Source organism: Medicago sativa, chromosome 4, assembly GCF_051527215.1.
Source record: "Medicago sativa cultivar Bolivia chromosome 4, Bolivia_mono, whole genome shotgun sequence".
In the NCBI taxonomy this organism is placed as follows: domain Eukaryota; kingdom Viridiplantae; phylum Streptophyta; class Magnoliopsida; order Fabales; family Fabaceae; genus Medicago; species Medicago sativa.
In genome coordinates this window covers 101,323,062-101,338,253 of record NC_140752.1, presented here as the reverse complement: position 1 = coordinate 101,338,253, position 15,192 = coordinate 101,323,062, and the positions used below count along the sequence as shown (strand labels likewise).

At 31.9% G+C, this 15,192-nt stretch overlaps 3 protein-coding genes across 4 annotated transcripts; 2 read left to right on the top strand and 1 right to left on the bottom strand.

The window, feature by feature from the left end:
* Positions 1 to 2,834: 2,834 nt before the first annotated feature.
* LOC146934824 (uncharacterized) lies at positions 2,835 to 5,468 on the top strand. Its single transcript, XM_085707945.1, is given in 7 exon segments — positions 2,835 to 3,693; positions 3,800 to 4,064; positions 4,184 to 4,280; positions 4,377 to 4,504; positions 4,596 to 4,680; positions 5,024 to 5,153; positions 5,253 to 5,468. Coding segments are annotated over 7 exon segments (1,074 nt in total). The 5' UTR covers positions 2,835 to 3,540.
* A 34-nt stretch (positions 5,469 to 5,502) lies between these two features.
* On the top strand, positions 5,503 to 6,580 carry LOC146934823 (uncharacterized). Its single transcript, XM_085706771.1, has 4 exons — positions 5,503 to 5,604; positions 5,702 to 5,884; positions 5,990 to 6,061; positions 6,148 to 6,580. The coding sequence occupies exons 1-4, from the start codon at positions 5,506 to 5,508 to the stop codon at positions 6,343 to 6,345; spliced, it is 552 nt and encodes a 183-aa protein (XP_085562897.1). The 5' UTR covers positions 5,503 to 5,505; the 3' UTR covers positions 6,346 to 6,580.
* A 1,446-nt stretch (positions 6,581 to 8,026) lies between these two features.
* On the bottom strand, positions 8,027 to 11,286 carry LOC146934822 (auxin efflux carrier component 1-like). 2 transcript variants are annotated; one of them, XM_085706770.1, is made up of 6 exons: positions 9,944 to 11,286; positions 9,705 to 9,861; positions 9,547 to 9,632; positions 8,797 to 8,954; positions 8,524 to 8,600; positions 8,027 to 8,433 (listed from the first exon to the last, which is right to left on the bottom strand). In XM_085706770.1, exons 1-6 carry the CDS (start codon positions 10,965 to 10,967, stop codon positions 8,367 to 8,369), a joined length of 1,569 nt encoding a protein of 522 aa, XP_085562896.1. In that variant the 5' UTR covers positions 10,968 to 11,286; the 3' UTR covers positions 8,027 to 8,366. The 2 variants fall into 2 exon arrangements, with proteins under 2 accessions (XP_085562896.1, XP_085562895.1); XM_085706769.1 differs by having other exon boundaries at positions 9,526 to 9,632; positions 9,944 to 11,282.
* Positions 11,287 to 15,192: the final 3,906 nt, after the last annotated feature.

Genomic DNA, 15,192 nt, shown 5'->3' with positions numbered 1-15,192 from the left:
ACATTGTAATCTTTTTTTTTTTTTACAGAAGAAGACATTGTAATCTTAGCCAACACATTAGGGAATTAGATTGAGAGTGAGTGCATTGTCAATGTTAAAACAAGTGTGAATTAAGTTGTTTGAAATGGCCAAGACATGGGTGTCGCAAAAATGGATGATGAGAGTCAGATACTGGAATATGTGTTTTTAAGGTAGTGGAGTGAAAATGGACAAAGAAGTTTGACAAACTACAAATGTGCTTTTTAATCTTCTTTATTTGAACTTAGACGTTTCGAAATTACCTTTTTATCCCCCAACAACAGTTAATAGTTGTTCACTAGTCTACGGTAGTTAATGTTTGTTCGAGATCGACATGTATATACAAAAACTGGAAGAAGAAAAGAAAGAAAAAAAACGTGAGTGTTTTCTTTTTGTTCCTTATATTAGGGGTGTTCGAAACCAAACCAACCTAAAAGAAAAACCGCAAACCGAACCAACCCAAACTGAAAAACGCATTTGGTTCGAATGTATTCGGATCATTGTTTTACTCAACTGCATGGTTCGGTTCGGTTTTTATTTTAACAACCAAACTAAACCGCAACATAAGATAAACACTAATTAAAACTTAGGTCACCAACCTAGTACTCATAGAAATTCAATGAGAAAAATTATAGAATAACATGTTTTTTCCTTTTTTGTTTTTTTGACTACGACATATTTTTCCTCTTGTTAAGTTTTTCCTATGGTTTTGATTTTAAATTTATATTTTTGTGCTTTAATTTAATTATAATTGCTCTTCTGGATATATGTTTATGTTAGATATATCTTGAATAAAAACTCAATGAGAAATTTTAGAGAATGATAAACTCTTATACTTTTGAATTTCTTACTTAACCGAATTGTTTTCTGGTCCATGTTATTAATTTGGTCTATGTTGATGGGAACATTGTTGAACATAAGTTGTTTTTAACTTTTAACTTAATTTTAACGTTGAAAACAAAAAATTGTATTGGCTCGCAATAAAATGCAACAGCCAAACCAATCCAAACTGCACTGGTTTGGTTCGGTTTTTATCTTGCGGTTCGGATGACTTTTAGCCTCAAAACCGAACCAAACCTCACCATAAACACCCATACCTTATATACAACTCTGGATCTGAAACGACTGTCAACTATCGTAGATCAGCGAACGACATGTAACAATCGTTGGAGGTAAAAGGATAATTTTAGGGTGTCTAAGAGCAAACAAGGAAGCTTAAAGAACAATTTTCAAAGTAGAGAACCATTTGGACATAAAAATCATTTTTTATCTTCACAATGGGTGGCCCATTAACACAACCGATGAACCCTTTTTTTTATTAAAAAAATATAATAGTCTTTTGGAAAGAGTTCTTTTTAGGCCTCATCCATGTCTCTTATACTCTTCAAAATTATGTTTTTACCCTTAATACATGTGTCAGGTAGATACATCCTAAAGGGTTTAAGATTATCTTTTGAAAGACTATTTTACCCATAAGTTATCCTTGAAAGATACATCTCGAAGATTTTCGAAATTATCTCTTATATGATTAAAATAAATGTTGGTTTCCTCGAGTAATTCCAGTATTTGCTAGGATCTATGACGACATGTTTGATTTATGAAGATATTAGGAATTAAATATTAGAAATACCTCATAAATATTTGATGGTGGCCTCTCAACAGTAATCATCTGAGACGTAAATAGGATATAAAACACACAATCAAGAGTTAGCGGCGATTGGTTTAATTATTCCTTATTCGAGACTCATAACGCCTTAGAAACTTTTCATATGGGGAGAAGAGACAATGATATTGAAGTTAGTCTGTTATATAGGGGATCATAACCTCTTATAGTGCTATGGTCAATTAGAGTTTCTCGTGTTTATTAATTAAATAATTAACTATTCAAATAGAAATCTAATTAGCCTTGTTAGTTAATTCAATCACTAATCAATCAAGACTCATAATTGATAAATAGCTAATATACTTATTATATAATATACTTATTATAAAATATTCCAACACTTTGTCACTTTGGCTCACTTTGGATTGTTAATTTTTATCATACCCTCCGTGAAGGCAACGCGTGTGCGGATTGGCTTGCTAAGCATGGTGCTTCTTCTTCGGATAATCTAAAGTCTTGGATTTTTTGCCCTCCTCAACTACAATATTCTCTTCTGGATGATGCTCTTGGAGTTGCTCGCTTGAGATTGTAGTTTGGTTTTGTTTTTATCATTTCTTCTTGATCAAAAATATATATGAGTCTTAGACGTGCATCTTAATGTTATTTATCTTTAGATTTTTCTCTTACCATCTGGTACACCTTACAATTAATATCGGGACCACCACGACTGTCATTAGCGACGCAACGTGACTAAACCCTGATGATCACCACATAAATGCATTTTGATGACATAAATCGGCATGGATGAGTGACATGCAAATTCCATGCAATGGAATCTCGAAATCTTGTTTATTTCCAGCTGATCCACGTAAAAAATTTAATGAAAACAAACCGAAGTTTGCAAATTTTACATAAATCAAATAATTATATAAAAATTAGATAAAAATCTTACTTACTAAAGCTTAACCCCTAAAGCTAACCCTAACCCTAATATTTTCCCCCCATTTTTCCCTCCACTTTTCTAAGCCATTGGATCTTGCACATTTAGGCGCCATTCAATTTTAGCCATTGATCATATTTCATATTTATCTCTTCTATTTTCCGAAACAACTATTTCATATTTATCTCTTCTCTTTTCCGAAACAACTATTTCATATTTATCTCTTCTATTTTCCGAAACAACTATTTCATATTTATCTCTACTTCCGAAACAAATTGGCCCTACAACTATTTCATATTTATCTATAGCCCTATTTTTCCGAAACAACTATTTCATATTTATCTCTTCTGTTTTCCGAAACAACTATTTCATATTTATCTATAGCCCTATTTTTCCGAAACAACTATTTCATATTTATCTCTTCTGTTTTCCGAAACAACTATTTCATATTTATCTCTACTTCCGAAACAAATTGGCCCTATTATCTCTTCCGTTTTACGCAAAAACTCTTTCATATTAATTTGTGTCATGTGTTTCATCCTTATCAATGTGTCAATCTTTAGTTAACAGAATGTCCTATTTTTCCATGCTTATCAGTATGTCAATCTTTAGTAAACAAAATCGCCTATTTTTTATGCAGAGAAGTCAACACAATGTGCATAACAAATTATGCTATTTCCTAAAAATAGTGAGTATTTCAATCTTTCATGCTTATTAAGATGCCAATCCTTAGTAAACACAATATGTCAATATTAATTTCAGGCTGATTCATATTAATCCTTATCCTAAAATGTTGGCCATTTCCTAATTTTGTTCCACTATTTTGTGCTTAACGTGATAAGTAATACTCTTTATTACTCAACCATCATATCATACTCACACGTATTGCACCTTTTTCTATAATTACATCACAACCTATTAGCCAGACCTTCTCAATCTAAGCAAGCATTCTCTTTCTTGGAAAGGAAAAAATCGGCCAATGATGTCTGCCAAATACACTCCAATCTCAGCTGTTTCTGGATGAAGAAAGAACCTCAAAATGTGTGTGTGAGTTGCTCACATTTGGTTGATTCGAGAGAAGAAGGTCCTCACTAACATCATTTTCATGAACATGTTACTGGTCGATGAAAAGGTTTTTACATGTTTGCACTCTTAGCTTTAAAATTAAACTAATGTCATCGTTGTTTTTTAGTTATGTAATTTAACCAGCTGTTTACTGATGTTGTTGTCGTCAATAGGGTGGACGTATTCACGCCACAGCTAGAAAAGATTTGGTGGCAAAGTTCAGGTCCATGGTTGAAGAAGGGGGTACATATCAGCTTGAAAATGCAATTGTAGGTTTTAATGAAGGTCCTTATAAGGTAACTTCACACAAACATAAGCTTAGTATGATGCACAATTCAACTTTTACCAAAGTACACTCGCCTGCTATCCCTATGAACGTTTTTGAGTTCAAGCCATTCAATGAAATTCTCTCTTCAACTGTCGAGCAAGTGTCTACGGGTAAGACTTCAAAGACTTCAATACTGAATGTGCGTTGTACATTATTACTACCTATAAGCATTCCTTTAGGAATTTCATACATTTGTTATTTGTTTTTGCTTTTGTATACGTAATTTCAGATGGTATTGGTCATGTAATTGAAAGAGGTGATATAAGGGAAACTGAAAAGGATGGAACGAAAATCAGGGTTATTGATCTCACTTTAGAGGATCTTGAGTAAGTTTTGTCTGTTTCTTTGTAGCTGGTTCATGTAATATAATTTTAATATACCTTATGTTCTTGAATTGATATTTTGGTAATATTTTATTACATAAACAACCACTTGCATTGCTCTCTTTGGGGTGAACATGCTGACAAAATTGTGACCTTTTTTGGCAACCATGACAACCACACACCTACTATATTGATATTGCAGTTCTGCAAGACATGCATGTATTTAGGTATGTCATGTTTTAAGTTTGTGCTTTCTGCTGATATCAAGAATGAAATGTGAAATTGTGTTCACTTGCTGTTGAATTTTTGAAAAATTAGGTGCTATGGGAGTTGCTAATGCCTTTAATGGGACTAAGCTGATACTTAATGGCGATTTGCCTGAAGTCGCTGCGTACATGACAGGGTAACCATTTACATTTTTATATGTTATAGAATAAAGGCAAGTTTTGTTGGTCGTAATTAAGTTGTCTGGAGGTCCTCCCATCGTTTATGGGTAGCTTATTTGGCATACGACCCTAAAGATATCCACTAACAATAGTTTTCTGATGGCATGTTAGAATTTATAATAAGTAAGAAAGTTTGAGAAGATGTGCACACAGAAAAGGGCAGCACAATATTAATAGTAACACTGTCAAATATTATTGTCCAATTATTATTAATAGGTTACATGAGTTATATGTTGTCGTCCCTTACCTTGCTACTTGAGTCTCGCTACTCTTCTATTGACATTGGTGCCCTTTTATTAGAATGAAAAATACATCAATACAATTAACCCGAAGTGTCAGCCAGATTTCAACGAACAGCTCCGCGTCTTTATCAGATGACTTGCTCAACACCAACCGAATGACAATTGAAAGCATGATTGAGTCAACTGAGGTGGCTATCTGTTTAATGAAATTTTTAGATGTATTTTTGGATTCATCTTTGTTATTTTTGTTCAATATTTTTATGCAAAAGGCTACGAAATATTTACAGATCTGTCAAGGTTCGGTGCTTGCCACTATATGTGAGATCGAATCAGGGTTGATTGGTACTTTCGATCATGCACCCAGTGTGCTTCATTGGCCACCGTTGACAATGGAGTGCTCCATTGTTGCAAGTGTAAAACTTGCAAGGGTGCAGTCCCAAGGTAAACAAAGTTTATCCGAATATAATTTTTGTTTTATCATGCGTGGAATTGTATTGATATAGTTGATTATTTGATAGGTTCAAGCTGCATGTCATCGTGATGGACGACACAGGGTCCACCACTTTTGTTCTTTTTGATCGCCAGGTGACCCAGTTTATTGAGTGTAATGTGCAAGACTTGATCAATGAACGTGATGAGGTAGTCGTGTATTATATAATTGTATAAATGTGCGGTCTATATATGAGGTATATCTACCGACGAAAATTTGTACTAACATTTTATTATTTTTGAGCAGGGAGCAGTAGGCAATGATTATCCTGCTGATTTTAATGTGCTGATTGACAAGCAAATTCTTTTCAAGGTTGAGGTTGGTGAAGGAAATGTCGTAAAGAAGTATCGGAATTATGCCGTAAAGAAGGCATCTAATGTTGTTGGTGTCATTGAGCTGTTTATGTTTATGTTTAAGTATAATTTGAAGGTAGAACATAACTGATATTACAGTTTTATAATTGTTATAGAATAATGCACATAAAGGAAGAATCGTGTTGCTAATTGCTTCCCTTTATTGATGTATACGTGATAGAAACCCGACGATGGATCTGTTGTTGAGCTTAGTGTGGATGGTGTTGCGCCAAACAATTCAAATGTTCAGATGGTAATTATTACATTAATCTTTCATGAGTCCGTAAAGGTTTAATCTGTAACACAATTGATCAAATTGTTTGTCGCCAATGTCTGCAGGATGTACCAGAGGCTGAGGACTCATGCAGCAATACATGTGTGATTGACACACCAACCACCAAAACAGGTGCTAAGAGGTTCTCTAATAACATTGACTTTGTGGCTGTTGATGATGATGAAGCTGCCCAGACGTCGGTCATAAAACCTACCAGAGTTGTTCGTGTCAAAATTGAGCACAAGGACGACAAAGATGTTTAGCTTGCTCGAATGCTGGAGCCGTTTGCTTTGTTATCGAATTCCTTCAATCTGCATAAATCAGACATTAAATAATCTGTGTTTTTTCCTTTTGTTTTTTACAGTTTGGTTTTTAATTTTCTTCAAGTTGCTGTGTCGGCTATATTTACTTAGCTAAGGAAACTTTTTCCAGTCCACCTAAATAAATTTATTCATTGGCATAAGTATTATTTCAAAAATTTATTATCATTGTCTTTTATTAGCGCTTCGACCTCTAAATGTACGAAATTTATTTTTAGATCTACCTCCGGAAGGTGTTAATATTTTTCTGAATGTTAGATAGTCATTCACCAAGTTGGTATGCTTGATGAAGAAAACTCAATAATGATTTGGCTTGAGTAACTAGATCGCGCGCATTCACAGGTTAAATTAAAAGTACAGATTGACAAAACCAAGTTAGTATGCTTGCCTTTGCTTAGTATGTGTTTAAGCGAAGGAACATTTTATAATGTTTTAAACAAGTATGTAAAAAATCATTAACAAATTTAAAATTTTAAGCATAATTAAACAAATTTTAATTTAATAGGGACTAAAACTACGTGCTGAAATTTTTTATAGGAACCAAAATCTATCAAAAAAATTTATGAGGACTAAAAACGAAATTTGATATATTTATAGGGATTAAAAACTTAATTAATTCTTCGTTTTATTATGTATCAAATTATTCCGGCCCGTGAGACTCGTGCGTTGCACGGGTCAGCGTTCTAGTTAACATAAAGACCAAGCTGGTCTTCGTTATTCAAAATATGGATCACCATTGCAGATTTACAAATCTCCAGGAGATAAACGTTGGATCCCTACAATTTCGCGGGACAAATTGATGATTTACTATATAATAAAATGGTTAAATTTTTTGCCCCTTAACATTACCACATTTTTTTTTCTACTGTTATGTAAAAACGATTTGCAACTTCTAGTACCTATAAAATTATACTACAAGTAATCAAGTCAACATAAATTCTTAATAGTTTTTTTTGCAAGTAAGTTTAGAATGTTATAAGAAGTTTAGGTACAAAAAATGTAGTCCCCTAAACTACATTAATTTTTTTAGCAACCCTAAACTACATTTTTTTTGTTTGAAAGAACCCTAAACTACATTATTAAAATATACAAAATTTGTCAATTTAATCTTTACTGTTAAGATTTTAGGACTAAATTGACAAATTTTCATGGTTCTAATTTAGGGCCCGTTTGTTTTAGATTTAAAAAAAAAAAGATTTTTCTTTGTATTTTTTAAAATGGATTTTTTATAAATTTACTCAAAAATAGTAGAAGTTATTTCAAACTCATTTGGTAAGAGTTAAAAAAGAGATTTTGACATTCACTAACTTAAATATTAATTGTTTGAGATTTTACATAGTAAAAATCAAATATTTTTTCAAAATTACATCTTTCGAAAATGATTTTTATGAAAAGCTATTTCAAATAGTTTTTTATTAGAGATTTTTTGAAAAGTTTAGTATAAAAAAAAATTATAACAAAATGATGAAATACTTAAAATGACATTTTAAGTTAAACTATTCAAACGAATTTTTCATTTAAACTTTCCTTAAAAATTATAACTAAAACATATTGCTCTACAAAAATATATTTTAGAAAGAAGCTATAACTAACGGACCTTTTAATCAAAGTAAAACAACCGGGATAATGGTTCCAATTTTCAACTCTTTAAATTGCTTGTTTTCCTTCTTTCGTTTGATGAGTTGAGTGGTGTTGAATCTAGGACAATTTAATTTGAAATTTTACGAGATAGCCACAACCATTTTATAAATTAAACTAACTACTCCTCTAGCTATTAGCATGATTTTACATTTTCACTAAGCAAGACAATTCATTAAAAAAGAAAATAATAAAAACTGATTAATTGGATGATTCGTCCTATTTTTCAATAATGGCGATGTTTTCCTATTTCATCCAACACAGTGCTGCTGATATTTTGTTTCTCTTGGTCTAGCTATTAAACAAGCTTGCATGAAGGCCGATATTCATAGCCCCAACAAGATGTAATAAAGGAGCGTTATGGGCAATGCAATCAACATGCCAAAAATTACCCTGCATTTAATTCACCATTGATTAGCATTAAATGAAGAAACCGATTGAATTGAATTGATGGAAGACAAAAATTATAGTAGTACTACATACCCTGTGCTGAGAATATCAGGATGTACATTGTATTCCTTGGCGAAGACAAATGGGACAATTCCTTGTGGAAGTGCTGCCTACAATAAGATTTCAAACATAGGAAAAGTAAACCAAATTGTCAACTATGATGTTTGTGTTTGTACATTCACAAACACAAACTTAGGTATGTGAGTTTTCTTCTATTCACACATTAAAGTGACAATGTAACTTTATATTTGAATGCAATTGAAAATGTTGTTGTATTGGTGGTTGTGTTGAAATGAAAGGGAGTACCTGAACAATGGCAACGTGCAAGAGGGTTCCTCTGAGTCCAACAGCAATGGAAGCAGCTGCCATGACAGCTGGACCAGTAAGGAATCTAACGGCCATAGAGAAAGCTGCTACGCGATTACCACATGCTATAATCCTCGGTTGCAAAGCCATGAACAGACCTGTCATTATCATTATGCATCATCATCATCATCGATTCATTTCACCAACAACATAGTAAAGGAAAAGGAGACAAGGCAAGCATGCTCTCCAATTTGTTTGTCTTGTGATTGTGAAAGAAACACCTTTCTTTCATCATCATATTCATACCCACCCACCAACACAAAGCCTATCAAAAATACTAAATTACACTGTTTCCTTTGCTTTTTCACAAGGTATGTACTACTCCCTCCGGTCCTAAATATAAGCAAATTTGACTTTTTAGGTTCATTCAATTAATGATGTATGTGGTTCATAATATGGACCACATACATCATTAATTGAATGAATCTAAGAAGTTAAATTTGCTTATATTTAGAACCGGAGGGAGTACTATAGTGAAACACTTGCTTGCTTTATCAAACAAAAAAGCATTTAAATAATAATATTCAAAGTGATGATGGAATTGTGCCCCCTCTTTTTCTTTTATTTTTTGCAAGCAAAGAAAGGTCGGAAGAAGAATAAACAAAACAAACAAGTAAAGACGTTGTAGTATAGTTTTTGTTATTTAAATATTGTTATTGTTTCCCACACCAGATTCCATTGAATACTGACCAAGACTGAACATGGCCATGCCAAGCCCTGCATCTGACAATATGGAAATGGACTTTGCTATGATAACAGGCATTTCAATATGCCACCTGCAATGCAACGGACACCAAAGATTACTATTGTTATTATTATTAATTAATTATAATTAAATGTATGTATACCTGAATGAAATGAGTGACCAAGTTAGGCCGATAATGCTGGAATATGTGTTTGGGTTTCTGATAAGTTTTCTCCAAACCATTATCAATATCAGCCTCGTCATTACACTTGCTGGTGGCATCGTTTGTGCTCTAACTTCCTCCCCTCTCTTGTGCTCCTCTGATAATAACAAACAATCAATCAATATTAATTAATAATCAACCACACAAGCAAACAAGTATTAGTAAAAAAAAGAAGCAACCTTTTCCCGGAGAGACATTCAATTTAACATGTTTTTGATCATGAACTCCAGTTCCATATTCATGATGAACCCCGCCGAACACATCAGAAACAGGGGAACCACTTGAACTCCAAACAAACATATGAAGATCCTCTGTTTTCTTAGCAGCAACAGCAACGTTTTTGGGAGAGAACATTCCAGGGTTTGGCGCAGGGTAATTCCCCCCCGTAGACATTGAATTATCATAATTAGAATTACGACCACCACCACCCATCATGGAATAGAAATCTGTGTGGTTGAAACTGGAACCTCTTGGAGTTGGATTCCTTGATGACTGCAAAGAGTATATCTCTGCATTCGTCAGATTTGAAGCTCGAGGAGGTGTTGTATTTGTGTATATATCGGATCTTGAAGCATTTGATCTCCTCACTTTAACATGAAGCTTCCCATCTTCTTTGATTTCAGCTTCTGTTTCCAAACACTGTCTTCCATCCAACGACATGACGTCAGAGTCAACATGAATGGAGACAATGGTAGCAGCAGTGTCTGGAAACTGTTCAGAGATAAGCATTCTTGCTCCTCTAAACTCAAACATGAAGAGCATGAAGGTGTACCAAATAATACACTGAAGGACCACAATTTGTACCATCAAACTCCCAGAGAATTCACCGTACATACCTTTGAGAAGAGGGATTCCCATAACCAAAGTGTTTGGGAGTGTTGAAATGGAGAATAGTGTTATTGTCCATTCTAAACAACCCCTTTTGCTCAAGTTGGCCCAAATGGTGAGAGCAAGTAAGACGATAATCTTTTGAAGTGTGTCTGCAGCGAGGAAGCGTAGATTCATTTTGTAAGGATTGTTAGAGGCAATGAAATGGAATGAAAGTAAAGGAACTGCAAAGAGAGCAACAAAGCGATTGATGCCGGAGCATTGATCGGGAGAGAATATTTTCCACCATTTCACTGAACCATAAGCTAATATCATAGCCACGTAAAGTGGCACCATTGCCGTCATCACATGGTAGAAATCTGTTAACGTTATCATCTTTCTTGAATGAAATTGACAGAGAGTGAGTTCAACAAATTATGAGGATATGATATTGGAGAAGAGCATGTGTATTGTATGTAATGAGCAGAATACAATACAATACAATACAATACAGGAAAAATACTATTTTCAGCTTTGGTTTGGATGCTTTGGAGAAAGAGAGGTGTTACTGTTATTATCTGATAACTTTAGGTTGGATGCTCTACCCCTACCTTGAATGGAATTTTTCAGTCTGTAATTAAAAAGCATTTTGGGTTGGTCTTGTCTTTTAACTTGTTTTGGAGACAATTCCTTAAGCTTTGTAACCAACATCTCACTACTACTCTCCTCTCCACACCTTTTTGCTTATAAAATTAATCTAAAATTGTTTTTAGCTATTTACCACTACTATATTGGAAACTAGTATTTTATTAAGTTAACACATTTAATTTCACGGATATTCTGGTCAAAGGACACAAATTCTTCAAACTACATATAACTGTAACATAACAAACAAAAGATAGACAAATTATTTTTAAAATCCCACTTGAATTGGGAAAAGGACAAAATAAACCATTTTGAATTGAAAGGGGGAGACTCCAGATAACTGTTTGATACGATGTCTTTTAATTTTGGGTTAATTATGTTTCTAGTCCCTGTAAAATAGCGACCTTGTAAGTTTAGTCCTTACTTAATTTTAATAGCATTTTTAGTCCCTAATTTTGTTTTTTTGCCCTGAGTATTAGTCCCTACTCAATTCAAATTTGTTTAATTTATGCTTAAACTCTTAAATTTTTGAACAATTTTTTGCACACATGTTTAGAACATTACTAAAAGTTCCTCCGCAAAAAATTATCGCAAAATTTGATTTCTACATTCAGATTTTATTACTTTTTATCTTTAACTTTTGTCGTTTTAAAAAATTCATATTTAATTCATTTCATGTCTGAAAATTCTAAATTTTAGTAAACGAACATTTCATAGTGTTCTAATCTTGTCTCAAAAAAATCGTTCAAAAATTTAAGAGTTTAAGGATAATTAATCAAACTTTGTTTTAGCAGGGACTAAAATTATAAGTAATTTTTTTTATAGGGACTAAAAATGCTATTAAAATTAAGTAAGGACTAAACTTACAAGGTCGCTATTTTATAGGGACTAGAAACATAATTAACCCTTTAATTTTTATGTATGTATTTTTTAAATGTATGCAAGTTCATAGAAGATAAAATGGAAAATATACTAATATTGTCATTCTAATAAGGCTTGCCACTGCTGTCAGAACCTTTTGGCTCATTTTGTTAGAATAGAATCCAAAATATTGACGACAATTAAAGTCTTGAACCTAAACATAAGCATTCTACCGACGTTAATTAACCATAATTTCAAGTGTGTATTTGAACACTAGTTGTGATTAATCAATATCAAGTTTTTTAAGCAAAATTATAGTGAAAAAACATCATATGATAATGATGAAATTCCAACCGTGTTTTCTTTAAGGGAAAATCTCAACTATGTTGTCATCCCAAAACTACCACCTATCATTTGCAGCACCTTAATAAATAATAAATTAAATTAAAATAAAAAGAAAAATACAAGGACTTTTGGAACACATAAACAGTCAAGGGTAAAAAAAACATATGCCTTATTAAAAACCTTTTCATGAAACCTATAGAGATAAAATCACGATGAAGGAAGAATAGTTCCGAGCAAATTAGTAATAAGAGAATAATAAACCATTGACTGAAAATTAAATCAATAAAAACAACAATCTTAAAAGCCCAACCTACTATCAATATATAATAAATAAATCCATGTACAAGAGGGAGTAGTATCCCACCAACCAAAACCAGTATTTTGCAACCAATCGAAGAGAAGTAATTTTATCGATACAATGATTGTCTTCTCTATAAATATGAAAGGTAATGAAGATCATTTTCTTAGTTAACTCCGTACATAAAATGGATAGAATGATATGTTAGTGCATGCCTTTTAGCTTTTAGAATACTAATAATTTTACTTTAACTTTTGAAAGAAGCATTGATAATTTTTTTTTGTTTAAATGCAATTTTGATCCTCCTATTTTAAAATTGTTAACTTTTGATATCCCATTTTCTAAAACCAACATTTTAATCCCCCTAGTTTCAAAAAATAAAATAAAAATTTGGTCCCCCTCCTCTCATGATGATGTGGCATGCTCATTAATAATGTTGATCCTACATGTCATTGACTACATGGTACATCATTTGACACCTCATTTCCATATCATTTTAATTAAAAATTATATATTAAAATATCATAAAATTAAATTACAAATTAATATTAAGACGAAAATGAATTTAGAAGGAAGATGAACATCTCCGGATTTGTTCTTGTATTCTTCCATTTGAGAATTTTCTCTTCAATTTGGGAATAGAAGAATAATTTAGGGTTTATAATTTTATTCCCTCCAATTTTTCTTTTTCATTTCAATATTAATTTGTAATTTAATTTTATGATATTTTAATATATAATTCTCAATTAAAATGACATGGAAATGAGGTGTCAAATAATATATCATGTAGACAATGACACGTAGGATCCACATCATTAACGAACATGCCACATCATCATGAGAGGAGGAGGACCAAATTTTTTCGTTGATTTTGAAACTAGAGGGATCAAAATGCTGGTTTTTAAAAAACGGGGTATCAAAAGTTAACAATTTTGAAAATATGAGGATCAAAATTGCATTTAAGCCTAAACTTTTTTGACTCACTAATAATCTATACTATATATAAAGAAAATGACATATTTTGGCTCTTTTGGACTGATTTTTTCTCTTTCCAAAATTACCCTCAACTTTCAATACAAATAACATAAGTAACAAATAGATAAGAGTAAAAAATATTAAAATAAAAGTGTGACAAACATGATATGAGTATATATATGTCCAATTTTTTTATTTATAAAAAGTGTAACAAACTAGATGGGTATATTTATACTTATTTTTAATTATCCCAATTATACTCTTAAATAACTTTTTCTATAATAAAGATCGTTGTTGGTGTCGTTAAATAAAAACAACTTAAATTATATTTTTTTGTTATATTGTTGGTGTCTTTGAAATAAATAATCATGGTTAGTCTGATTTGTTATAATTTGAAGAAAAAAAAAGCACTTACATTTTTACTTTTAATCAAAATCAAAATTTCATAAAGAAACACCGTTCATAATTTTCAAATGTTAGCACAATAAAAATAGCAGATAGACGGACACGTCAATGTCCATCTTTTCTCTAGTACTAATAATAAACTCGTGATAATCTCTATCCTCCAAACTAGGGGATTGTTTTAAACCATTTTTTTAACTCAATATCCAAGATAAAGACCGACTAATCTGATGGATTTAATCCCACCGTCTACTTTTTGGGACATTTAAAGCCGGATTATAAACCATATACAGTTAAAACTCTATAAATTAATAATGTCAGGACCGGAGAAATTTATTAATTTAGAGAGTTATTAATTTATCGATAAATTAATAATTATTAATTTAAAGAGTTTTTAAGTAATTATACTGTACATACCAAACAAAAAGGCAAATTAGTCTATGCCTTTTAGAATTACGTTGCAGCGAACGTTGGGACTCAACGTAAATTAGTAACTACTGTGTTCATATGCATTGGAAATCAATAATGACTTTTGAAGTACAATAAATGTAAACAAGAGGAACAAATGTGTTCAATGTATTCTTAATATTTTTTTTAGTTTCTATGAATTATTAATTTATGATTTTCTTGGGACCGAAAATTATAAAGGGATCTACCGAAAAATTATTATCTTATTATTTTATCGAGTTTTTCAATTTTTTACATTGGCCCAAGGCGGGACCGGACAAATTTATTATTTTAGAGAGTTTATTAATTTACCGAGTATTAAATTAAAGAGTTTCTACTGTATTATTGTTGTTGTTGGGACTACATAAAGTTTGATAAATTTGCAACTGACTGCAACTAATCTAAAACCCTTATTATTTTTCTAATACTTTAGCAACTAACTAGGCGAGACTGTGATAACATTTTATTTTTACACATATTTATTCACCTTCATAATTAATTTTATAACATTACTCGCTTTACAAAGTTAAACTTTAGGATCAACCATATGGCTCTCAAGAACTTTTGAAAATATGTCGGAAACAATAACAAAATAATGTTTCCCAAATTATATTAAACAATACGATACATATTTTTTTCTTCATGAAA

What these genes read in the sequence shown, in the direction of transcription:
- LOC146934823 (XM_085706771.1), top strand. Translation starts at nt 5,506, where the DNA reads ATGGACGACACAGGGTCCACCACTTTTGTTCTTTTTGATCGCCAGGTG. An exon ending in TGATCAATGAACGTGATGAG is followed by an intron (nt 5,605 to 5,701) that starts GTAGTCGTGTAT and finishes ATTTTTGAGCAG; the next exon opens with GGAGCAGTAGGCAATGATTA. An exon ending in ACAATTCAAATGTTCAGATG is followed by an intron (nt 6,062 to 6,147) that starts GTAATTATTACA and finishes CAATGTCTGCAG; the next exon opens with GATGTACCAGAGGCTGAGGA.
- LOC146934822 (XM_085706769.1), bottom strand. Translation starts at nt 10,967, where the DNA reads ATGATAACGTTAACAGATTTCTACCATGTGATGACGGCAATGGTGCCA. An exon ending in TCAGTATTCAATGGAATCTG is followed by an intron (nt 8,955 to 9,525) that starts GTGTGGGAAACA and finishes TGATAATGACAG; the next exon opens with GTCTGTTCATGGCTTTGCAA. An exon ending in TGCACGTTGCCATTGTTCAG is followed by an intron (nt 8,601 to 8,796) that starts GTACTCCCTTTC and finishes ATCTTATTGTAG; the next exon opens with GCAGCACTTCCACAAGGAAT.